Source organism: Peromyscus maniculatus, chromosome 9 (assembly GCF_049852395.1).
Source record: "Peromyscus maniculatus bairdii isolate BWxNUB_F1_BW_parent chromosome 9, HU_Pman_BW_mat_3.1, whole genome shotgun sequence".
In the NCBI taxonomy this organism is placed as follows: domain Eukaryota; kingdom Metazoa; phylum Chordata; class Mammalia; order Rodentia; family Cricetidae; genus Peromyscus; species Peromyscus maniculatus.
The window spans coordinates 55,172,944-55,197,970 of NC_134860.1; the positions used below are offsets into that span (position 1 = coordinate 55,172,944).

General features: G+C 46.7%; 1 protein-coding gene across 1 annotated transcript in view; it reads right to left on the reverse strand.

Moving 5' to 3' along the window:
- Cryl1 (crystallin lambda 1) overlaps nucleotides 1–22,970 on the reverse strand; it is a 123,938-nt gene extending 100,968 nt beyond the window's left edge. Inside the window, exons 1-2 of the mRNA XM_016006914.3 lie at nucleotides 22,846–22,970; nucleotides 12,059–12,166 (exon numbers count right to left, since the gene is read on the reverse strand). Of these exons, the coding sequence (XP_015862400.2) occupies nucleotides 12,059–12,166; nucleotides 22,846–22,886 (149 nt within the window). The 5' untranslated portion in view covers nucleotides 22,887–22,970. The remainder of the gene's footprint in view (nucleotides 1–12,058; nucleotides 12,167–22,845) is intronic.
- Nucleotides 22,971–25,027: the final 2,057 nt, after the last annotated feature.

Genomic DNA, 25,027 nt, shown 5'->3' on the forward strand with positions numbered 1-25,027 from the left:
GCGGGGGGGGGGGGGGGGGGGGAACATGGGTGTATGAAACCAGACCACATCACTTAGAGAGACACCGCCCAAGAAAGAAAGAGTTGGGGGAGAGCCAGCGTCATGCTGTGTAACCTGTGCCATCACACTGGGCGCATGCTGGGTGCGTGGGAAGCCCACGTTCTCGTTTGTCTCCCAAACTACGTTGCCAGCACTGCTCACAATGCAGGAGCACTGAGGGGGGGGAGGGGGGGACACGGAGACGGACACATAACCACACCCAGCTGCCCAGGCACCACCTGTGCCCCCCAAAACACACTGCAGATTTTAACCAGCAATCAAATACCTTCTCATTCATTTCACATCATGGTTTTTACCTTCCGAAGAGCAAATACATCAAAGTGGTGCCCGTTTATAGAGTCCCACGTGATGTTCCAATACGGGTACACGTTGTCTAAGGGTCAAACCACAGCACATATCCATCTCACGTTTTGCAACCACTCAAAATCTCTTCTAGGTTTTTGAAAAATATAGTGTATATAGCACATGGGACACTTACTCTCCTCTCACGGCCCCTTGGTCCCCACTGCTCTCCTGCCCCTGCCCCTCCCCTCTTCACCAGACTCTGGTTAAGTACCATTCTACTCTCAACATGTGAGCAAGGTCACATGCGGCACCTCCTTCTGTAACCATGTTTATCTTTGATCCACTGATGACCTTGAACCCAAAGCCAGCAGGAGCAAACTGCAGGGGAGCTAGCCAGGTCTCTGAGAATGAGAGGGACACATGCCGCATGTGTATCTCAGGAAGAGGGTGGCAGACAAGAGCTTGCACAGGGTTCAAGCGTTCCCTGGGCAATCCCGAGGGAGCCTCTGGAAGTGGGCTCTCCATGTGAGATGCCGTCAGAAAGCGGTACAGCTAAGGATTGGATTCCTTGACATCTCACATGTGGATGGCCGGACCTATGTCAAAGCTGGGTGGGCAAAGGGGCAACAGGCACCCCTTTCCACCAACAGAGGGGCACTGGGCATCTGTGGGGCCCTCATTATCTTCAAGGCACCCTGTGACCTTGCTTTGTCTATAATTGAACACAGTTAGCCTTGCTCTATCTTGATCTGGTCTGGTGGCCTTGAGTAGAACACGAAGGCACAGTTCTGAGTGCTAGACAGTCTCACAGCATGGGGGCTGGAAATTAAAACAAAAAAAAGATGTGCCAAGATATAAATAAACTTCCATATTATCTTTAACCAAAAGAATTGCCATGTGATGATGAATCTACTTTGTCAACTTGACAAGATTTAGAATCACCCAGTCGGCACACCTCTGGGCAGGTCCATGACGATGTGTCTGGAAAAGTTTAACCGAGGAGGGAAAACCCAGATTTGGGCAGCGCCATCCCATGGGCTGGAGGCCCAGACTGAAGGAGAAAAGAAGATGGCCGGGGGCATCTTCTCCTCGCTTCCTAACTGGGACTCATGTGGCCAAGTGTCTCATGCCCCTGCTGCCGTGCCTTCCATCATGGTGCACTGCATCTTTTCTTTTCAAGACGGGGTTTCTCTGTGTATCCCTGGCTGTCCTGGAACTCGCTCTGTAGCCCAGGCTGACCTCAAACTCAGAGATCCGCCTGCCTCCACGTGCTGGGATTACAGGAGTGCGCCACTGCTGCCTAGCTATGGATCTTTTCTTAAACTGTAAGGCAAATAACCCCTTGTGGTATTGTGTTCCCCCAAATATTGTGCATGCTAATAAATGTATCTGGGGTCAGAGACAGAGCAGCCACAATATTAAACATAAAGAATAGGCAGTGGTAGCACGCGCCTTTAATCCTAGCATTCCAGAGGCAGAAATCCATGTGTTCATGGATACAGACAGGCATGGTGACTCCTCACGCCTTTAATGCCAGAAAGCAAGCCTTTAATCCCAGGGAGTGGTGGTAGAAAGCAAAAAGGTATATAAGGCGTGAGAACCAGAAACTAGAAGCATTTGGCCTGGTTAAGCATTTGGCCTGGTTAAGCATTCAGGCTTTTGAGCAGCAATTCAGCTGAGACCCATTCTGGATGAGGACTCAGAGGCCTCCAGTCTGAGGAAACAGGACCAGCTGAGGATCTGTCGAGGTGAGGTAGCTGTGGCTTGTTCTGGCTCTCTGATCTTCCAGTGTTCACCCCAATAACTGGCCTCAGGTTTGATCTTATTAATAAGAACTTTTAAGATTCATGCTACAAACCCTTCCAGCTGATTTGCTTTTTCAAGTATTTTATCAGAGTAACAAGAAAAAGATACACTAATACACTTGGGAAAACAACCCTGAGATCGCCATGGGCCAGACAGTGCATGGGTTTCTTCTGGTACAGGCAGAAAAGGGTACCAGTAGATTGTCACCAGACATGGGAATTGAACTTTTTTTTTTAATTCAGGGCCTCCCTGTTTGGCTTAGACTGGCCTTGAACTCATGATCCTCCTGCCTCAACCTCCTGAGTGCTAAAAATCACAGGCATATGCCACCACATCCAATTTTGTCCTCATTTTCTCCTCATTGTTTTCTTCTCTGTTTTAATGGTCTCAAAAATCCTATGACAGATTTTTTTTGCAGTGATGTGTGTGTGTGTGTGTGTGTGTGTGTGTGTGTGTGTGTGTGTGCGCGCGCGCGCGCACCAAGCTGTTTCCATTAAAAAGTACTTGTTTTTAACAGTACTCTTAACACACTTGCCACCAACGAAGTGTGCTGGTAAGTGTGCTGTCAATATACCTATTCTACCACTAGATGTCAGGCTAATGTTATGATGTAGAATAAAAACACTTGGATGCCAACCCTGGGGTGTGGGCCCAGCACTTGGAAGGTGAGGGTAGGAGAATCAGAAGTTAAGGATGTTCCTGAGATGCATAGCATAGCAAATTGCATAGAAAATTTGAGGCCTGTCTGGGACACAATAGACTCTGTTTCAAAACATAAAAACTTAGAAGGGAAAAAGTATGCAAACAATTATCACTATAAGGTAAAATAAGGGTTTTTTTTTTAAACTGTAAAAACAAATTTTTTAATTTACATTTATTTATTCATTCACTTGGGGGGTTTGTGTGTGTGTTTGTGTGTCTCTGTGTGTACTAACACATATGGATTTGTATGTACTTGTGAGAGCATATACGTGCTACAGCACATGTATGCCCCATCAGGTCATACACAGGTCAGAAGACAGCTTCCAGAAATGTCCTCCTTCCACCCTAAGGGTCCTGGGAATCAAACTCAGGTGGTCAGGCTCCATTGCACCTTTACCCACTCAGCCATTTCACTCGTCTCTTATTTCTAGTTTAGATGTTGTATTAAAAATCAGCAACTAGAGCCAGGCAGTGGTGGCGCACACCTTTAATCCCAGCACTCGGGAGGCAGAGGCAGGCGGATCTCTGTGCGTTCTAGGCCAGCCTGGGCTACAGAGTGAGATCCAGGACAGGCAGGGATATACAGAGAAACCTTGTCTCAAAAAAAAAAAAAAAAGAAGAAGAAGAAGAAAAAATAATAAAAACAAAAACAACAACAAAAATCCAGCAGCTAGGGACTAAGCCTAATGGCTCTTGCCTTTAATACCAGCCTTCAGAAGGCAGACGTGGGCAGACCTCTGTGAGTCTAAGCCAGCCTGCTCTACAAGGTGACACTTTTCTCAAAAAACGAAAACAAACAAACAAACAAAAAACAGCCAAAAGTACCTGTCTAAACTTTGGTGAGGACAAAGGGGAACTGGAGCCCTGGCCCGCTGATCAGTAGGAACAGATGTGGTACAGTTGCAATGGACATGGCCATCCCTTGAAAATGAAAAGCAAGAGGCACACCAAACTTCCTCTGACAGCACAGTGCTTTTCAAAACCTTGACAGCCTTCAACCAAAGACTATCTGGAGTTTGCCGGGGGCCTTCCACCAAGTAACCACACCTGCTACCCAGCCAGCCAGTCTGTCGGTCCTGAGAATCTGAAACCCTCTCTCTCAGTGAGGCATCTAAGCTTGAATGGACTGCAAAGAGACAGAAAAGAGCCTCCAGCTGTCCACAGGAAGCCCAGGGGTCTGACTGGTGAGAGCGCCCCCCTCCCCCCACCTCCTCTCCTCTGCTTTCTTGGGCTCTGAGGCTGGTGGCAACTCTGGAACTTGGAGGCCAGGAATATAAAAAGAGAGGCCCAGTTAAGTCTTAGGACAACCAATTTTACCAAAATTTACAGGGTAGTATCGAGTGCCAGCCCCGTCACGAAAGTGGCCCCGTGGCTGCCTGCTCGTCAGTCAGACACACGGGGAGACCGCTGCAGTTTGGAGGGGTCCCCCGAGGTCTGTGTGCTGGAAGATTCAAATAGTGCTCAAAGGTGGTGGGATGGCCTAGTGGGAGGTGAGGTCAGAAGCAAATAGTGAAGAGTACAGGTTTCACAGCAGGAAGCCAGTTTGTGGGAGAGTATGTTGTTACAAAAAGAACAAGTCCACCCCTCCCAGGTTCCTGTCTTTCTGAGTGGCACACACATACACACACCATGCCCAAGTCTTCCCACTGTGTGACGCCATTTGTGATGTAGCCAAAAGACATTCCCAGGCAGAGCCTGAATGGAGCTGCCCAGCATCAGATCTTCAGCTCTAAAACTGTGAGATACTGAGTCTCTCCTCTTTATAAAATAGGCAATCTCTAATGTTTTGTTACAGCAATGTGAATCAAAATGGTGAGGTAAGCGTCACATCATTCCTTTTGAAATTCATTTTAAAAACTGATTTTCTAGGGCTGGAGAGGTGGCTCAGAGGTTAAGAGCACTGACTGCTCTTCCAGAGGTCCTGAGTTCAATTCCCAGGACCCACATGGTGGCTCACAACCACCTGTAATGAGATCTGGTGCCCTCTTCTGTATACATAATAAGTAATAATAAGTAAATAAATCTTAAAATATATATATATATATTAAAAAAAACAAAAAACAAAACAAAACCTGATTTTCTAATTCTCGTGTGTATATGAATGCAGAGGTAGGGGTTAGGGTGTGTGTGTGTGTGTGTGTGTGTGTGTGTGTGTGTGTGTGTACATGCCTCTCCCTATGAAGGCCAGAGAAGGTGTCAGGCACTCTTCTCTCTTTCTGCCATATTTCTTTGAGGCAGGGTCTGGAGCTCACATTTTTAGCTAGGCTGGCAAGCCCCCGAAATTCTGTCTCTATGCCACCATGGTGCTAAGGCAGCAGACATGGGCAAGAACATGTTCTCGGTGCTTGTTCTAGGGGTGCTAAGATTCAAAGTCAGGCTGTGGCGACTGGGCAGCAAGCTCTCTTAACCATCCATCCATCTCTCTGGCCCCAAGTCACAATTGGTTTTTTCTTTTGAGACTGTGGCTTTCTATGTAGCCCTGGCTGTCCTGGGCTTGTTATGTACACCAGGATAACTTCGTACTCAGAGATCTACCTTCCTCTACCTCCCAGGGGCTGGGATTAAAGGTGTGCACCAGCAGGCCCAGCCCAAGTCAGGCTATTCTTGAGCCCACATCTCTAGTGCCGTCTAAGCGTGCACAGCCCTCTCCTCCCGTCGGCATGCTCCTCTCCAAGCACACAGCGTGGAACAGCAGCAGCTGGCCTCAGAACGCTCAGGCGCAGTCGTCACCGGCAGCCCCACTGATGACAGCAAGTCACAGTCTTCAGGCCCCCCCAACTTTTCAGATGTCCAGTCCCCACAGGTCACTGCTGCAAATCAGATCAACTAAGGCTATTGCTGCTTGGGAAGAAAAGCAAACAAAGGAAGTGAGGCAATTGCCTGAACTGTCACAATGGCAGCCAAGAAAGAACGGAATCTGTGAACACCCAGATAACTGGGGTGGAATGACCCAGCTGAATCCACAACCCGAGACTGTGGGCCGGAAACCACCAGGCTGATTACTCCTGGGCCCGCACCCTGTGCGCCCTGCTGGGTCATGAGACCGCATCTGCCTCTCCACTTACATTTTATTTACTTATTCATCACTAAAATTAGATATATCATCCCTCCATGAATACATCTATGATGTCTGATATTTATACTTTTTAAAACATATATTTACTTTTATACTATATTTACTCTTATTATGCTCTCTGAGAATATATTTTATTATGTTTTCTGTGTGTAGCCAATCTACAGAAATATAGTAATTTTTTCTTCCACATGATATTTTCTCTGCTTCCTTGAGATTTTACCTCCAAAGCCTATGTTCAAATTTCTCCCTTCCAAACACTCACCAACAGTAAGCTAGAACCACCAACTCCCCGGTGGTCTCAACACACTCCTCTGAACTGACCCGTCCCCCCTAACTGGGAAGAAGCACTTGAGGCTTTGCCGGCATATGGTGTATATGGGCAACAGACGGAATGCCAAAATAGACACGCGGCAACAAATGGCTGGGGCTAGGTTCTCCCTGTGTGACACGGATTGGGGCAGTGAAAGGTCCCCTGGCAGAGCAAGGCCACCAGTCCCCAGGCCTTGAAGTCAGTGGTGGTTGCTGACTGCAGAAGCCCAGTCAAGGCAGGCATACTAGTTCCCACGCGTCCTGTCACGGTCCCTGGGTCTGCCATCTTGGTGGGGCTCTCTAACATGGAGGCTGCTGGTCTAAGCTGTATCCCTCGTCTGTCTAGCAGATGGTGCGGGGTAGTGCTAGGAAGTCCTAGTGGACAACTGTGAGGAGAGGTTTCCCCACCAAAAGCGGCAGCATCCCCATGCACAGTGCCTTCCAGGTTTCTGCTGAGTCACCGTTTGGACTGCCCCACTGGCCAGTCGGCATGGCCTGGCCCAAGTCCAAGGTCAGAGTAGAAAGCCACCTGGTGCTGGGTTGATGCACGCATCTGTAATTTCAGGGCCTGCTGGGTTGACACATACTTGTAATTCCAGGGCTTGGGAGGCAGAGACCACCCTGGGCTACACAAGGAGTAGGTGCCTCAAAATAAAACAAAAAGTATATTGCAAAGGGGCCAACAGAGGATTCTTGTCTCACATGCAGGAGCCCCCAGGTTCAATCCGGGGGGGGGGGCGCGTGTCGACAGACAGGACAATAGTTTATGGCCATTTTGTGGTCCACCATTCTAATGAGTGGTTTGTGGTGGTGGTGTTGTTTTATTTTGTTTTGTGACAGTGTCTCATGACCTCAAACTCCTGATCCTCCTGCCTCCACCTCCCAGGTGCTAGGATTACAGGCACGGACCATCACACCTCACCCACTATTCCAACTGTTCTAGCCTAAGGTGTGTGGAAAACCTAAAAGTTTCCAAGCAGAAGAACAGACGAATCCAGAGGAATGTAGGTGGACACAGTTTAAGATGAAGTTTAGGCTCGGGCAGAAAGGAGGCTGGAAAAGTTAAAAACAAGGGATCAGGTCACCTGCAGGGCATGAGTTCAGAAACAACGTCAGGAGCCAGAGGACAGGGCAGCTGCCAGTTTCAGAGATCACTTCCCGGGGTTTATTAACTCCCAATCTCTATAAAAAGCTGACACATTTGCAGAGGGCAATGAGTCCCAGCGACCACAGAGAGTAGAAAAAGGTAGATGACAAATGAGATGTCACCCAAAGACAGTGGTCACAGCTGAGGACGTGAGCCACACAAGACAGCGTGTTCATACCTGGGGAGGGGTGGGCAGTCAAATGACGACCCATGGCCTGAGGACTTGGAAAAATGCAACAAGCTGCAAATCCTGAGAAATAATTCACTCAGATCCACAGGCGGCTTTGTTTGGCACCATGCTTACTGGGTTTCAGTTTATCTTCTTAACATGTTCTTAGAGCCGTCACTCTGGAGAGCTGGAGACCTAACACCTACCGAGCGAGCTCAGAGCCGAACAAAGGCGAAGCAGGCAGGCACAGGCAAGACCTCTCCAGATATCCTCCACCTGAGACGGTGACAAGTTTCTCACTGTGCCTCCCTGCTAGGAAAAGATCAGTCTTGGATGACATTTTTTCCCATGCACTAAGATCTCCTGTCACATAGTATGGGTTATGATAATAACTTTTTCAATGTCTTGGTTTTTTATTTTATTTTATTTTTTTGAGCCAGGGTTTCATTCTGTGGCCCAGCCAAACCTGGAATTTACCATAATCCTCCTGCCTCAGCTTCCAAATTCTGGGATTACAGATGTGAGCCACTCACTATGCCTAGCTTCTAATATCATACTATAAAATAAAAAAAAATACATCAAACTTCTCCTATTCTATATTTGTTTTTACACTTTTCACATCAATGTGAACTATTTCTACTATTTAAGATTAGTTACCAAAAAAGGCAGTGAATACCTGTAATCTCAGGACTTTGTGGGAAGAGACAAGAAGGTTGTGAATTCTAGGCTAGCCTGGGCTACATAGCAAATTTAAGGCCATAAACAGATAAACATAAACAGATACCATCTCTGAAAATACAGAAGGGGCATGTAGCTCAGGGGCACTAGCCTAGGGTCAGTGTAACATACAAGGGATTTCTAAGGCTGTCTAAAATAGATTTTGTGTGTGTATCTGTGTCTGTCTGTGTGTGTGTGTGTGTGTGTGTGTGTGTGTGTGTGTGTGTGTGTGTGTGCGCGCGCGCGTGCATGGTGCCTAAAGAGGCCAGAAGAGGGCTGTGTGCCCTGAGCTATAGTTGCATGCAGTTGTCAGCTGTCTGAGATGGGCAATCTCAACACAGATTCTTCAAGAGCAGCAAGTACTCATAACCACCGAGCCAGCTCACAGGGCATTTCCTGCTGTAAAAATTTCAGAAGAACCAGAATAAAGTCAGGCCCAGTGGCACACTCCTGTGATCCCAGCATCTGGGGATTAGGGGTAGGAAAATCAGAAGTTCAAGGCCATCCATGGCTACATATATAATTCAGGGCCAGCCTGGGCTACTGAGACCCTTGTCTCAACAAACAAACAAAGAATCAGAATGTGGGGAGTAAGTAAGTACAAATGACTGAGGGAGGGGAAATCTATGAAAAATACCAGAACCCAAAAAGCAAGCAAGAAAATAAGTATCACCAGGAGAGTTCTCTTTTGAGGATCTCAGAAGCTGGGCATCTTGTCTTATATCTGCAGTGGGGAGTAGGGGTGAGAGATCTTAGGAGGAGAACTGTCCCAAGTTTGAGGCAAGCCTGGGCTACATGATGAGTCCTAGGTCCTACTGAAACCTGCTGAGACCTAGAACCCATTATATTCCAGGCTCTGAGACACAACGTGTCGTCTGGAGTGGCTGGCACAGAGCTTGTGTGACACTGATACATTCAGAAGACTGAAAACAAAATGCACAGCTTGAACCTAGAGTGCCTAGAGCAGTGGGCACTCCCCACAAAACTGGCAGGGAAATGCCAGGGGCCATGAGAACCCTAATCTGTCATTTCCAGCAGCAATCCCCGTGTCTTAGCTTCTGGCAGCTTCGGTTACTTGAGGCCAACACTAGGACCGTTCTGAAGTTCATGTCACTCAGCTCCGGGCCACCAACCACAAACACCAGAAAACCAGTGACAAGTCTAGGTCTGCTGAAAAGCTGTCACCATCCAAGGGTACAATGCCAAGGCGTGTAACCACCCCATCAGGGAGGGAGGTATTATAAGACAGACACAAGCGCTTCTCCACTCAGCAATCAGACTTTGAGACAACGGATCTCCAAAAATTGAAATTTCCCTGGGAACCTCATGCTGAGGGAAAGAAAAGACTGAAGTCCTGGTACCAACTCAAGGAGGAACTTGGCTCCCCAGAAGTGACTTTGTGATTCTACTAGCTCACCAAGCCACCTTGTGGGACCAGAAGCTAGATGATAAAGGCTCAGTGATGGGCAGGACCACACCTTGACCAGGACTGCTCAGTTATGCATAACACTTGCCCTCAGTTTAAACCTAAGCCTTGTTTTAGGATCCCCAAAAACAGACTTGGGGTGGGGGGTCACTACACTATTTGTTCCTCTTTCCCATAAGGCCACATTGATTAAATCTCCTTCCTCTGCTTTCCACTGTAACTTGTGTCTGTAATTGGTGTGCTATGATGCATTACCGAGCCTAGCTTGTTGGGCAGCCGGAGCCCAGGCTTTGACTCTAAAACCTCTGGCAATGGATGCTTTGGCCAGCTACCATTTCCAAAGCAAGGTCCGCAAAGCTCTTACATAAACTACTCATGTGGGACTAGAAGATGACTTTGACAAAGGATTACTGTTCCTCCCATCTTCGGGATCTGCATCCCCAGGTTCAGCCAATAGCAGGTGGAAAATAATAATCAAGAAAATGTTTTTCATCTGTCATTGTCCCTAAAGTATGCAGCACAACTACTTCCATAACATTTGCATTGCACTGGGAGGAATGAGCCACCTGGAGATTGTGGAAAGACACCGGGATGAGCAGACTCGATACAGATGCTACGCCACATTCCTACAGGCAACTTGGCATCTGTAGATTCTGGTGAGGGATCCAACTGTGACTAATTCCTTTAAATCTTCTCTGAAAACTTCCACTCCCAGACCAGAATTTCTGAGGAGTCACTTTACAAAATCTTTACATGGGATTCTGAGTTAGAATAATTACTGTGCACCAGGAAGTCACAGCAAATGAAAATCTTTAAGGCTCACCTGTTAGCCAAAAACATGTTTTTAATGGAAGGAAAGAAACTGGGTCTACTTTTGGTAGAGCATATGCTTACACGTACAAGGCCCTGGGTTCGATCCTCAGCAAGATCCGAAGAAAGGACTGGAATATACAGATGGCAAAAAGTCATGTGGAGAGTTGACGCATGTCGCATGCCATCAGCAGATCAAAAACAAGGTGGCACCGTTAGACACACGCTGTGGCTCACTAACGCCCAGAACACTGGCTGCACCTAATGCTGGCAGGGGTTCAGAGCACCAGGAACTCTGACTTATTGCTGGTGACAATACAAAACAGTATAGCCACTTTGGAAGACTCTTTATAAAATGGAATATATTTTTGCCATTTAATCCAGGAAGTCACGATCTTTAGTATTTATTCAAAGGAGTTGAAACATGTCCACACTAATCTGTACATGAATATTTATAACATCTTTATTCATAATTTCTAAAACTTGGAAGCAACCAAGGTTGCTCTTCAGAAAGTGAATGAATAGTCCAGGCCATGGACTATTAGTCAGTGTTAAAGTGTGGTAGGTCATTAATACATGAAGGAAGCTTAAATGCACATTGCTAAATAAAAGATTCCAATTAGGGCCGGGCGGTGGTGGCACATGCCTTTAATCCCAGCACTCTGGAGGCAGAGCCAGGCGGATCTCTGTGAGTTCGAGGCCAGCCTGGGCTACCAAGTGAGTCCCAGGAAAGGCGCAAAGCTACACAGAGAAACCCTGTCTCGAAAAAAAAAAAAAAAAGATTCCAATTAGAAAGAGCTACAAACTGACTCCAACTATGTAACACTCTTGAAAAAGACAAATTATGGAGATAGTAAAAATATCAGTGGTTGCCAGGGCCTGGGGAGGGATGTATGAAGAGGCAGAGCATAGAGCAGTTTTTCAGGAGGTAGAACTATTCAGTATTATCCTGTAACAGTGGACACACGTGAGGACGACCCACAGAATGTGCACTACCAGAAGAGAAGCCTAATGTCAGTCAACCAAGGGCTCTAGGAGACAATGATGGATCAGGGTAGCTTCATCTATTGTAACAAATGACCAGCGGGAGAGGAATGTTGAAGGTGAGAAACACTGAATTTGAGAAGTTGGAGGCATGTGAGAATCGCTATATCGTCTCCTCAATTTTGCTATGAGTCTACAACTTCTCTAGATCTTAAATCGAGAGCTGCCAGCAAAACTGTCACCCTAAGGGACATGTAAATAGCTGCAGAGGCACCACATGGGACTGAAGGCTAACATCACGTTTGGGTCTTCCACCCCTGCCTGCCCCCCCATACTTGCTGATGTAAAGGCTCTCTTCACAATAGGAGGCCCTTCGCTCGTCTAGATTCATGTGCTGTTCCTGTGAACCTTAAACCTGGCCTTTATCTTCTCAGGGTTACAAGAGCTGTCTCGTGCAAATGGGCAACTTCAGGTAGTCATAGCCTGGAGGACTGCGAGATGATCCTCGAGATGGACTTCGAGGAGCAGGGCCATCGGATGACCTCCAGGTGTGCGAGCAGGGCCTACCTGATGTTTTCCAGGGTGTTCATGATCTGCTGTTGCTCAACATCATAGAGTTGCACCTTGAAGCCTCCACTGGCAAATAGCATAGCCCAGCTCCGACCAATGAGTCCACTGGGGAGAAAGGCCAATAAAAAGGATTCAAGTCATTTATCGATCCAATCACTTGGTATGTCTCAGATAAAGCAACTCTAAAAATTAAACAACGTCCCCCTCTTACAACCTTTAATAAATAACCTATATAGACTTCATGTTGGATTGTGTAGTACACGGAATCTAGAAGGACTTCAAGGGAAGGTGTGTGTCACTTCTGCCACACTGCCACTGTTGCTTACACAAGAGACTTGAGCATCTATGTTGACACCCAGAGGGGGGACCTCAGAAGCCCTCCCTCATGAGTACTGAGGGCCAACTGCATTTTCCCTATCCACTGTCTGCCCCCAATAATGACTGCCACTCTCCCCACATCCAAGCATGGAATAGGTGCCAGACACCATTAGACACTTTTCAGGTCTCACCTCTGTTAATCTTTGCAATACCCTAGAAGTAGATGCTATCAGTTTCTCTCTTATACTTGAGGAAAGGAAGGCATCAAGGGGTTAATCTCAGGCAGGCTGTTTGTGCTGTGACTAAGAGATAAAGCCAGGAGGTCTGACTCAAGAGTCTTTATTCTTTGTTTTAGGTTTTGTTTTATTTTTATAAAGAAGAGTAGGGATTTTTATCAAAAGATATTTTTTTAAAGATATATTTATTTATTTATGTATACAGCATATGTGGCTGCAGGCCAGAAGAGGGCACCAGATCTCATTACAGATGGCTGTGAGGCACCATGTGGTTGCTGGGAATTGAACTCAGGACCTCTGGAAGAGCAGTCAGTGCTCTTAACCTCTGAGCCATCTCTCCAGTCCCCTCAAAAGATATTTTTAATATCAATTCCAAGCATGCAGGTTAAGAGAAAGAAAGGCGGGGCTAAAGAGATGGTTCAGCAGTTAAGAGCACTGACTGTTCTTCCAGAAGACAATTCCCCAGCACCCACACGGCAGCTCACAACTGTCTGCAACTCCAGTTCCAGATCTGACAGCCTTACACCAATGTACATAAAATAAAACTTAGATAATTTTTTTAAAAAGGTTAAAATGTTAAAGAGAGAGAGAAAGGCACCAAGAAAGAAAGATACACCAGACAGCATGTGTGTGAGCTTCTAAGACCCCCGCCCCCCAAATCTAACTTTTGTTTTTCTTGCTTCCAGACAAAGTCTCTGTAACAGCCCAGGCTGGCCAGGGAGCTGAGGGAAACCTTGAACTCCTGATTCTTCTGCTCCCACCTCTGGAGTGCTGTGATTCCAGGCTTATGTGCCACCAGCCCAGTTTGCATAGTGCTGAAGACCAAAGTCAAATCTCTCTGGTGCTAGACTACACTCAAAGCAGATGAGCTACGGCCTGAGCACGAGTCTTTATTCTATAATCCATCCACCCTTCCAGACTCACTGCAAATCAAAAGGACAAAAAGTCACCATTTCCAAAGGACTAAAAACAACGTTATAAAACACAGCTGGGTGCATGGTATACATATAATATACCTGTTATCCCAGAACTGGAGGGTCAAGACAAGAGAGTCCTGAGTTCAAGGCCAGCATGGGCTACAATAGTAAGATATCTATAAAAAAAAAAAAAAAGTCCAGAATACATCCAGGGTCCAAATTGGCTTCTAATCCCATTCTTTAATCAAAGGAAGCAGGACACCTTGGAGAAATGAATAGTTCTAGGACTGAGCATGCAAGATAAAAGATGACCCTGGAGCAGTCAGCAACACTAGAAAGCTAGGAAGTGCTAAGGCAGTGCCTGGCTGGCCCAGCGTATCAAAGAGACCCATACAACCATTAGGAGAGGGCTCAGGGGCCAAGGCAATGAAATCCAGCTTTCACTACATAGAAACAAATAAGCAAACAAAAGTACCCTGTGGAAGAATTCTAATAATTCATGCAGCTACACCCCCCTCGGGGACATGAGGTCATACTCTGATGGCTATTCTTGGTTGTCAACTTGACTACATCTGAAATAACTAAAATTCAAGCAGCTGAGAATACCTGTGAGGGGTTTTTCTTAACTGAATCATTTGAAGTGGGAACACCCATCTTTAATCCAGATCTTAGCTGTGTGAAGACCCACCTTTAATCTGGGCCACATCTTCTGCTGGCAGCCTATATAAAGGACATGGAAGGAGGAAGCTCTCGCTCTTTGCCTGCTTGCCCTCGCTCTCACTGGCAAGTCTATTCCTTTGCTGGGATTAGAGCCTACTTCTTTGGGATTCTGGCATACACTAAAGACCTCATGGACTGAACAACTACTAGATGCTTGGTTGTTCATTTGGGAGACAATCACTGTTGAACTAGCTGTATCACAGTCTATAAGCCACTCTAGTAAATTATATGATAGATAATATATATATTCATAGATATTCATTCTATCAGATCTGACCCCAATACACCTTCCATCCATCCCCAATGTAACTTATGCAGAGACACTCTCAAAAGTATAGTAAGGAAGGACACAGTAACTCAGCCATGGAGAAGCAAGGCAAACAGGACCTTAGCCAGGTTGTTCAAGGTTACTATCAATAATGGTGAGTCATACTGACTGTTCACTCCCAGGCTGTGCTGTGATGAGAATGCCCCTTGACCTCTCAGCCCTTCCCCCCAGCAGCCTGTCTAATCAGGAGCAAAATATTAGGAGAACAAACAGAATTCAACTTCTTGCCTGGTGTTCTTCAAAACTGTCAAGGTCACCAAGAACAAGGAAAGTCTAAGAAATTGTCACAATCTAGAGGCACTGATACAGAAACAGCCAATGAAGCGGCCCTCTGCATCAGTGAGGGATTAGCTCCAGGGCTCTCCTGCTCCCATCCCAGGAGGTGGCCATGTTCCTTGCATGACGTAGCACTGGCACAGAACCTATATCCATCGTCCCATATCTGTAGACCCTGCCTTGATCATCTGTAAATGACTTACACAACGAAAATGCTATTACACATGACGGTCATATTACATTGTTTAAAGCAGTGGTTCTCAACCTTCCTAATGCTGAGACCCTTTAATACAGTTCCTCGTGTTGTGGTGACCCCCCCCAACCATAAAATTATTTCATTGCCACTTCATAATTGTAATCTTTCTACCGTTATGAATCATCACGTAAATACCTATGTTTTCCAATGGTCTTAGGAGACCCCTGTGGAAAGGGTCCTTCAAGCCCCAAAGGAGTTGAGAATTGCTGTTTTAGAGGATAATGACAGGGGAAAGTCTGCACACATGAAGCCAGGCACTTTTCTGTCAATTATTTTCAGGCCATGTTTGGTTCAATCCGCAGCTATGGAGCCCAAGGACACAGAGGTGTGAAGAGAGTTCCCCTGGGACTCTCGCCAAGCCAACGCCATTGCTGGACCATCATCTCCGTGTGCAGACCGGCATGGAGTGGCTGAGAGTGCCTGGGAGCCAACGACAAACCCAAGCAAGACCCTGCTTCCGCCGTCATCCCCCGGCCTGGGAGGGGTCACTAGATGCTAACCCAGCTCTTGCTGGTGTGTCTCAGCATGCGGATAAACATCAGTTTTGGGCAGGGAAGCGGGAGACGCAGTGCTGGTCAGCAGCAGCGCACTGTTTGCACTTGACAGGATGAACTTCACACGCTCTGGGAACCTTTGTAATCTTGGCACGCTGTGGAGCCTGAGAAGTGTTAGCTGTTGACAACCAAAAAAGCTGACATATGCTACTGACAAACTCCAGATAAAGGTCAGCGGTGCTTCCTGTGGGGCGAACGAACACAAGCCCAACGGCAGGTGGCTGGAGATGTGCAGAGCGCCCGCTGTATGCCAGGCACCACTCCAGCTCCAGATCAGATGGAGTTTGCAGCGGGCACAAGACAGCCCACTAACGGAAGTGCTGGGAAAGAGGAAGCAGCAGGAAGAAGGGCCTAGAGCAGGAAGTGGGGATTGGGAGGCAGAAGAAATCTGAAAGCACTACCAGGGACTATCTCACCGGGGCACTGCAGGAGGTGAGGGGAGGTGCCTGGAAGAACCGTTCCTGGCAGAGCTGGGGTGTGTTTGCAGGTCCAGGTGAACGAACAGGATGGCATCACTAGCATGGAGGTGGCAGGAAAGGGTGGCAGAGGATGAGGTCAGAGAAGGGAGGTGAGAGGGGTGATCTCATTGCATACACAGCGCCTCAGAGGCCATGGCAGGATTTACATTTTTAAGCTGGGTGTGATGAAAAGTTTTAGATTACAGATGTGAACTGACTTGTTTTAAAAGTTTAAAAGGAGCTGTGCACACCAGTACTCAGGAAGCCGAATCAAGTGAACTTTAAGTTTAAAGCTATTCTGGGCTATACAGCAAGACCCTGCAACACACAGACACACACGTAGGCACACACACACACACACACACATAGAGACACACACCACACCTCAAGATGCTGGGCATCAGCAGCAACTGTAGCTTCCTGAGATCACTAAGTACACTAGACATTCCAGTTGCTGTGGTGCTAAACTGGGATGTGTAGATGGGTAGGTAGTAGGTAGGTCAACAGATGACAACCAAATGAGAAGGTGGGAAGGATTGGGGGGGGCAGAGAAACCAAGGGGAAGATAGCACCCATCTGTGTTCATCGATCAGGTTCAGATTGGACTGGATAAATAGGAATGTGGATCAAGGTAAGAGCAGTCTAGGGAGTCCAGTGTCAAGAAGAGCCTGCTTAAGGAGGGCCTAGGCAAAAAGGGCCTCTGGATATTAACTACCAGTCTCTCAGGAGCAGAAGGGGTAGGTGGGCATGCTAATATATTTGGCAGTGTCTCAACTGTGGGAGATTTGACTCCATGTTCTGCAATATCAAAATCTTCTATAATTAATCTTCTATAAAAAATGCACAAAATTTTAATGAAACCCTTAGAGCTCTAGATGTGCACTGATCAATATGGTAGACTTTAGCCATGCACAGCTACTAAAATTTAAATTACAGTCAAGTAAATGTTAAAGTTCAGTCAATGAGCAGAACTGAACACAGTTCAAGTACTCCATGTCCACATCTCACAGTGGCTACCAGGCTGGACAGCAAGGTCCAAGATATCTTTCCATATCCACAGGTCAGACATTGGGAGAACTTGCATCTGTTTGGAACATGCTGACTTTTCCTGGTCATTACTCCCTAAACAATAAACAACTATTACATGGCACTTACACTATACTAGGTGAGGTATAAAGATGGGGAGATTAAGGGGATATGGGATGGGAATGGGCTTCTTATCTAGAATCTAGCTTAAGTCTCTCACCAGCTATGAGTAAGGAATTCCATAACAATTAACATTTGCTGTAAAGCTTGCTTGCCTAAAGACAGTATTCCTTTTACACAGAGGCTTCTTAAGTAAGAATGTTAAAACAGCAATGAGTCATACTTAAGGTCTAATCATATACAGCCTTACTCCCACATGTAAAATATATTTTTATGTGACATTTTCTGGAGAGATCACACCCTTCTACATATGTGCAGACTTGTTATGTAGCCTTGGATGGTCTCAAACTTACAGCAATCCCTTGACCTCAGTCTCTTGGGTGCTAGGATTGCAGGTACCACCAAGCCTGACTCTGGCTACTCTTAAAATTAGCTGTCTACAGCTACCTCTTTATGAGAACAAGCTGAAGTAAAGCTGCCTCTAATCTCTTGATTTAAGTGAGCTATATGAAGTTGGTTAGTATTAAATGTTTCCTAGGAAGGGCACATCAGTGCTGTTGTTGACTCAGAGGCAACTAGTCTATCTATGGTTGGTTCTCTGTGGGGGGGAAAATTAATAGATATTTTTTCAGGAAGTCTTTAGGGCAACACTTGGGAGAAAATATCTATCTCAGAAAGTTTCTTATGTTAAGAAAAAAAAGCATCTTAGGAGCCCCCACCCCTAACTGAGGATCTATTGACAGTAGATGGTTCTGGGGGAGGGAGGGTCAGTTTTATTTAGGGGTGTGGCCCCTGGTAAGTTAACCAACCACTCATGAATGGCTCCACACCTATGAGCATATGGGCAGCACAAATTGGAATTTTTTAAACAACAACAACAACCAAAAAAACCCCCACAACATTGGGAGGGTGTGGAGAGGTAGGTGTTAGGGTGAATATTACCAAAATACATTGTATGAAATTCTCAAATAATTCATAAAAATATTCTATTAAAATTAAAATTGCCCTGAAGTAAAATTCTGGGCACTTACTAATGAAGAAGAAGATTCTAGAGCATAAATCTCTTGTCTAATATTGTATTGGCTGGTTTTGTGTCAACTTGACACAGGCTAGAGTCATCAAAGAGGAAGAAGCCTCAGTTGAGGAAATGCCTCCATGAGACCTAGATGTAAGGCATTTTCTCAATTAGTGATCAATGGGGGAGGGCCCAGCCCATTATGGACGGTGCCATCCCTGGGCTGGTGTTCCTGGGTTGTATAAAAAAAAAAAAAACAGGCTGAGCGAGCCATGAGGAGCAAGCCAATAAGCAGCATCCCTCTATGGCCTCTGCATCAGCTCCTGCTTCCAGGTTCCTGCCCTGTTTGAGTTCCTGCCTTGACTTCCCTCAGTGGTGGAAGTCAACCTGAAATAAACCCTTTCCTCCCCCAGTTGCCTTAGTCATGGTGTTTCATCACAGCAGTAGTAACCCTAACTAAGACAAATATCAAACAATGTTCTCCAGGGCCTTCATAGTGTGGGGCCTGGGTGATAGCTATTGGAAACATTCAAACATCTGTGCACAGGACTAGATCTGGGTTAAAGTGCAAGTGTGGGCAACACAGAATCAGCTCCTAGGGGAAGTTCCCAGAGACCAAGTCTATCTGAGAGAAGACTATCCCTGAGCTGAGCTAAATACTATGTCTGACGAAAACAGGGTGGGAGAAAAATCGGCTCCAGCTGAACATGCACGGTGCCTACCTCTTAGCAACCACCAACACACATGCCCACAACCACCCCAGACAGGTGTCTATCTCCAACAGGCTCATGACTAGAGTAGGTTTACCAGCACAGAACAGTGTGTGAATGAACACAGCACCCCAACAGAGTGAAAGCCTGGGAACACAACTCAAACGCCCATCCATACTCATCTCTACTCCAGTCACTAAAGTTGTCATTTCCTGATTTCGCCTCTTTTGCTCCCACAGCCTTATCGAAGACTATTGGGGTCCAGCCCTTCTATAGTCTTCTCCCAGGGCTCCAGAAGAGATGGTACCAGCAGTGGATTAATCTGAGGGATACTCGAATGAATCCATGTGCACGGAGCTCTTTAGTCCATTCACTTTATTCTTCTAAGTCAAAATCTCTCTGCACAACTTCAATTCTGTTCTCATACTTAGCATCTCTCTGTCCCTTCCTCTCTGTCCTCTCATTGTTCTATCTAAGTTCCTTCCATCTTTGTTTCTTCCCCTCCTCTCTCCCCAGTCCAGTTTAAACACACATACAATGCGCAATTCTCTGGCTTTGCCACTATCTGCTTAGGTGAAGCAAGTCTGCTCGGCAGCTAGGAAGCCTGTCACACAGCTTGATGCACCTGGTATGAAAAGGCCCTTTTTCTGAGTATTGTTAGAGGGGAAGTCTAGAGGTGCCACTTGAGCTGTAGAAGAATGGAGGGTCTAACCTTACTTTGCACAAGAAACAAAGCTATGTACCTAACGTCTACCTGGCCTAGGGGGTGTCTCTGTATGAATTTAATATTTACCTTAATTCAGAAGACTGTCTGGAATGCTTATTCTGTCTGTATGACAGGTATCTCAGATTAAATGCTTTTGTACAGAAATGGCCCTAGCCTTGGATGCTTGCTAAAGGAGATAATTACAGAAGGCTGACATCTGATTCTAATGCTAAGGGGGGGGGGGCTGGAAAAGGGAAGTCTCCCCTGTGTCACGGTTGTCAGCACAGTTGGGAGAAGTATTCCAAATAACTTAATTGCAACGAGAAAAACTGCCCAAAGAATGATCAATCACACTGCTAGAAGAATCAAATGGGAAAGCTGCAATAACACACATGAAATCGTGCTATATTCAAATATATGTAATATAGTCAAAAGCCAATGCACCAATACTTCCTTGAGTCTTGACTTCCTCTGGAAAAGCCCTTGACTCTTCCAGGTAAATGATGTCATAATCAGCTGAATTCCCACATCATATTTCTGTGGCTCATAGCACAGCCTCAAACCATGTTTTGGTTTTGGTTTTGATTTTTTTCCATCCTTAATGCTCCCAAATCTGCTCTTCCCTACCATTTTAAAACATCCTGCCCCAGAAGCCCACAGGGTTAAACAAATGATCCTAAGGAAGGGTAGCCCTGGTAGAAATAGCAATAGAAAATAATTAAATCAAGGCCAGATTTCTAGGTGGGTATGGCCTGTAATCCCAGCACTAAGAAGGCTATGGGGAGAGACTGAGGCAGAAGGACTAGAAGGTTAAGGTTATCCTTAGCTACACAGGGGATTTGAGTCCAGCTTGACCTACATAATACCTCTCTCTCTCTCTCTCCCCTCCACCCCCCATGAACTTCAGAGCCAGTGATCTGGCACATGTTCACAGTTCTGACACTTGAAAGGCTGAGGCAGGAGAACATGAGATCAAGGCCTGCCTAGGCTACATAGTAAGGTCCTATATCAGATGGAGTGAAAATGACCTAGGGTTTAGCTCAGCAAGGAACTTACCCAGCATTTGCAGGGTCCGGTCCAATCCCCAGCACTGCGAGGAAATGAAAGGAAAGAGGGGAGGGGGCGGGGGGGGGTGGCAGGAAGGAGGGAGGGCAGGCCAAAGAGAGGGCCAGGGTGTAAGTCACTTGCCATGAAAATCTGGCAACCTCATCAGAGTTTGATCCCCAGACCCCACATGAGGACGTGGAGCAAACCAACTCCACGAAGTTGTCTGCTGACCTCTACTCATACTGGCACATACACATACAGAATAATACAAAATAATTATTTTTAAACTTGTGTAACTGCTTTAAAAAACAAAACAACAAAAAGTGGAGCCCAGCCAGGTCTATTTTGCGGTTGCTTTTGTTTGAGACTCTTGCCCAGGTTGGCCTGGAACTTGAGAGCCTCACGTCTCCGCCTCCTTAGGGTCACAGGTGTGCAGGTGTGCGGCCTTGCCAAGCTCTTCATCCGGGTTGAAGGAACTGATTTACATTCTGGGCACCACCTGTTAAATGGATGGGCCCTTGAATCACCTATGGGGCCCTGAAAGATGGAGATGGAGAGCGATAGAGAAGACAGAAATAAAGTTAATAGAGATGAGACACACGGTAGAAGACTGGTAATAGATACTATAGAGACTGGTGGATGATTGACTGATAGCTGGATAGACAGATGAGAAAGAAGGGTGGGGAAGGGTGAGGGGAGGCCAACTTTGTGTTCACAAGGGTGTTGTAAACAAAAGACAGACAGAACTTTCTCATTAGAAGACAAAGTAACATGCAATGGCCCCAGGGTCATCCTGTGGTGCTTAAGATGCCCCAGGCCTCTTCTAAGCTCCCTGTCCATGAGCTCAGATAACTGAGTAGTTCCTCCACCTGACACACCTGTTAGGCTCAGGCAGAGCACTACTTCACTCCCAACATGAGATCCAAAAAAAACCAGCCCTTGACCCTGGCGTATCACAGAAGGCGAGGCAGCACACTTCACCGCAGGGGCAAAGTGCACTTTTTGATATTCCTTGACCATTCAACCACAAGCATCCACGGAAAGGACAAAGGTGCAGTTAATTCCAGTTCTGTGAGAGAGAAAATGGCCGGCGGCATCCTGACACCTTCCTCCAAAGGGTTCTAAAGGAAAACCCCTGAACTTGAGATTGGTCTGCAGGCGGGGCAACAGGTGGTCAAAAGCATAAACCAGGACATGGAGCCAGCCACTCCTCAAATAGCTATCAACCAACACGAGTTACTATGTTGCTACATGTTGATAGAATTATGGACATCTAGCCAAAGAAAAGAACACATAAACGCCCCCTCCTTATTGAAAAAAAAAATAGCAATGAAGGAAAAAAGGGAGGTGTGAGAAGAGAAATCAGTATGGATGAACTTGGCTTGTAAAGTGACTCAGCCTCCCTCCTTGGGGCACACATACACAAGAGTGATGAAAGCCAGATGTTTTATGACTGACAAGGGATCTGCCTCCAGAGACTTACCAGCCTAGCCCCGGGGTGCACGTGAACCTTCTTAACGCCCCAGGCCAACCTTCCCAATTACTATCATCCTGCGTAAATCACTTGTCTGTGTTCTTAAAAAAAAAACAAAAAACTAAGGGCACTGTTTTCAAGCTGGGTGTGGTGGCACGCACTAGCAGTCCCTGTAATTGGGAAGTAGAGGCAGGAGGATCAGGAGTTCAAGAACAGCTTCAGCTACTTAGAGACTTTGAGGCCAGCCTGAGCTACATGAGACTCCCGGTTCAAAACATTAGAACACAGTCTTCGCAGGATCATCGCTAGTACTTGATGCCAGACACCACTGAGGAGCCCTGCACCATTGGGCTGTCCAGCCTGCACTGACAAGGGTGGAAACCTCGGGGTGACCCCACACCGACTTAAGGAACACATTAGCTCTCCTCAGGGCTCCGCCAAGCCTCAGCCGCCACCGTGTCTCCTGCCAGGCCAGCTCCGGAGTGCAAGTGCAAAAGCGCCTGGAGGAGCGAGGTACAGCCTGATGCCCACCCGAGGCACCCACGGCCGCCCCAGCGAGGCCCCGCGTTCCGAACGCTGCCGGGACGCCAGCCATTGCAGCGCAGCGCCACTGAGACCTTTACCTGCCTACGATCACCACCCCTCCCGCTGCGGGGGACGCCATGGCAGATCCGGGCCTGGCAGCACAGCTGCGCTAGCGGAGGAAGCAGGCAGAGCAAAGCGGCTGTGAACTGGTACGGGGCTGGGCGCCAGGGTGGGGCTGGGCGCCAGGGTGGGCGTGCCCGGGCCTCGTGCAGCCGCGCCCATTGGCTGCTAAGCTCCGGGGAGGAGCCGAGGCGCAGGAGGGCGGGGCTAGGCGCCTGGTTTGGTCACTAGGCTCTCGCACCGGGAACGTGGGAAAGTGGGAACGTGGATGAAACCGGGAAAGCCAGACACTTCTGAGCTGAGCAATTTTTACTTTTCAGTTTCTGACAGGAAATCATTAAACCAGTGTCCCTAGGAGCGGATGCTGCCAGGTTGGCACAAAGCTTTACCCTAGAGACACTTGGAAGAAAAACGTTCCTTTAAAGACATTTAAGACATTCCCGGCCGCTTGTTTCACTATTTACATTCGACTCGACACAGGAGATGCAGGTCTGGCGAGATACCTGCCGCCTGGCTTCACTGGTGTGAACTGAAGCCCGGGTACTTAGGGACAGCCACGAAGGAAAACTCCGGATATGTCACTCTGCGAAACGGAAGGACGCGTTTGAATTCCTTGTAACGTGCCACAGCCACTGTGTGCCTTACTTCCTCCTTCCAGAGGCGTACCATGGGTGTTAAAAAATAAAAATAAAAAAGCCAAGTGGGGCATGCACCGCCCCTGCTCTTTTACAAGACCTAAGGCAGCTTTCAACTGCTCTTCCTTTCTGGAGGAGAGGTCAAAATGACTAAGGTAATGCCATCTTGTCCTAACTTAATTTTGTGTCCGCCTAGCAATCCTCAGCCTTCAACCCCTAAAAGCCATATCTGCCTTAGCAATGCTTTTTTTCTCTGTGACCCTGACCATGGTCCAGACATATAAGTCAAACTAATTCATGTTTGTGCAAGCTAAAACTAAAATTAGAGGAAGTGTAAATAAAAAAGAATTGTCATGGAGTGTCTGAAAAATACTGCTGAGTTTTCCAAGAAAACATGTTACTAGGCCACCCCAAATTCCTCACTAATGCAATTATGGCTTTTGTCTTTAAAAACATTGTTGTACCCCAAGAAACATTTTGGAGGCTTGAGCCTACTGTGGGTCTGGCCATTAATAAAGAACGAATATGCTTTCCTTTGGCTTAATTAGCGTGGCTGTCAGTAGCTATCTCTTGTGGATCATCTCAAGGTCACAGTAAGTCACTGGGAGAGCATCTGCCACAGCTCAGACTTCAAAGCCTCCATCCTCTGATGTCAACAGTTCCTGAAACAGACACTAAAGATCACATGGGTCTGGGTGCCAAAGTGAGGACCCTGCACTGCCCACTACTGGGGAGGGTGCCCACTACAAGGTCTAATGTTTGGGCAAACAAAAGTTCCAGGCCTTCCCCTGCTGCAAAAAGCAGGCCCTTCTTGTGCATGGCTCTGGGGTATAGAGCTTCAAGAAGCTGGTGTCGCTCTCTGCTAATCTCAGATATACAATATGCTGAAGCAAGAGGACAGGTTGATCTCGGAAGTTCAAGGCCAACCTAGAAAACTAGTCAAGAACCTCTCACTAATCAATCATCGAAACTTAAAAAAAAAAAAAAAAATTAAGATGAACCCCTTCCAAATAGCCTAACACTGGCTTATTTTTACTCTCAGTCTAAGAGACTACACCTCTTAACCTGTAGGTCTTTTGTCAACAAAACAGCACCAAGTTCATTTGTTGGCTAGCAGCTGGTGAAAACCTTAGACCCTCACAGTTATTAATACATTACAGAATTTAAAATGTAAGTGCTATTTTGTTTTGTTTTTCCCATGCTGAAGCTCAAACCCAGGGCCTTGGACCTGTTAGGCCAGTGCTGTGCCACAGAGCTACCCTCCCACCCCCAACTTGTATCATCCTTTTGGCTTAATTCCAATTCTAGAATCTATTTTACAAAAATATAGAGAGATAGTGACACGGAGAAAATAGTTTATTTCAGCGTGGTTTTTAAATGAATATTCGCCAGTTGAAGACGGTTTTAAAGATGGTTTGATTTTCAGAGAATATCTGCTTCCGGTGAAGTTAGAGGAACAAGGACGGAATTCAGCATCTAAGCACTTAAAAACACAACAGGAAGACCTCCCCAAGCAGAGAACACA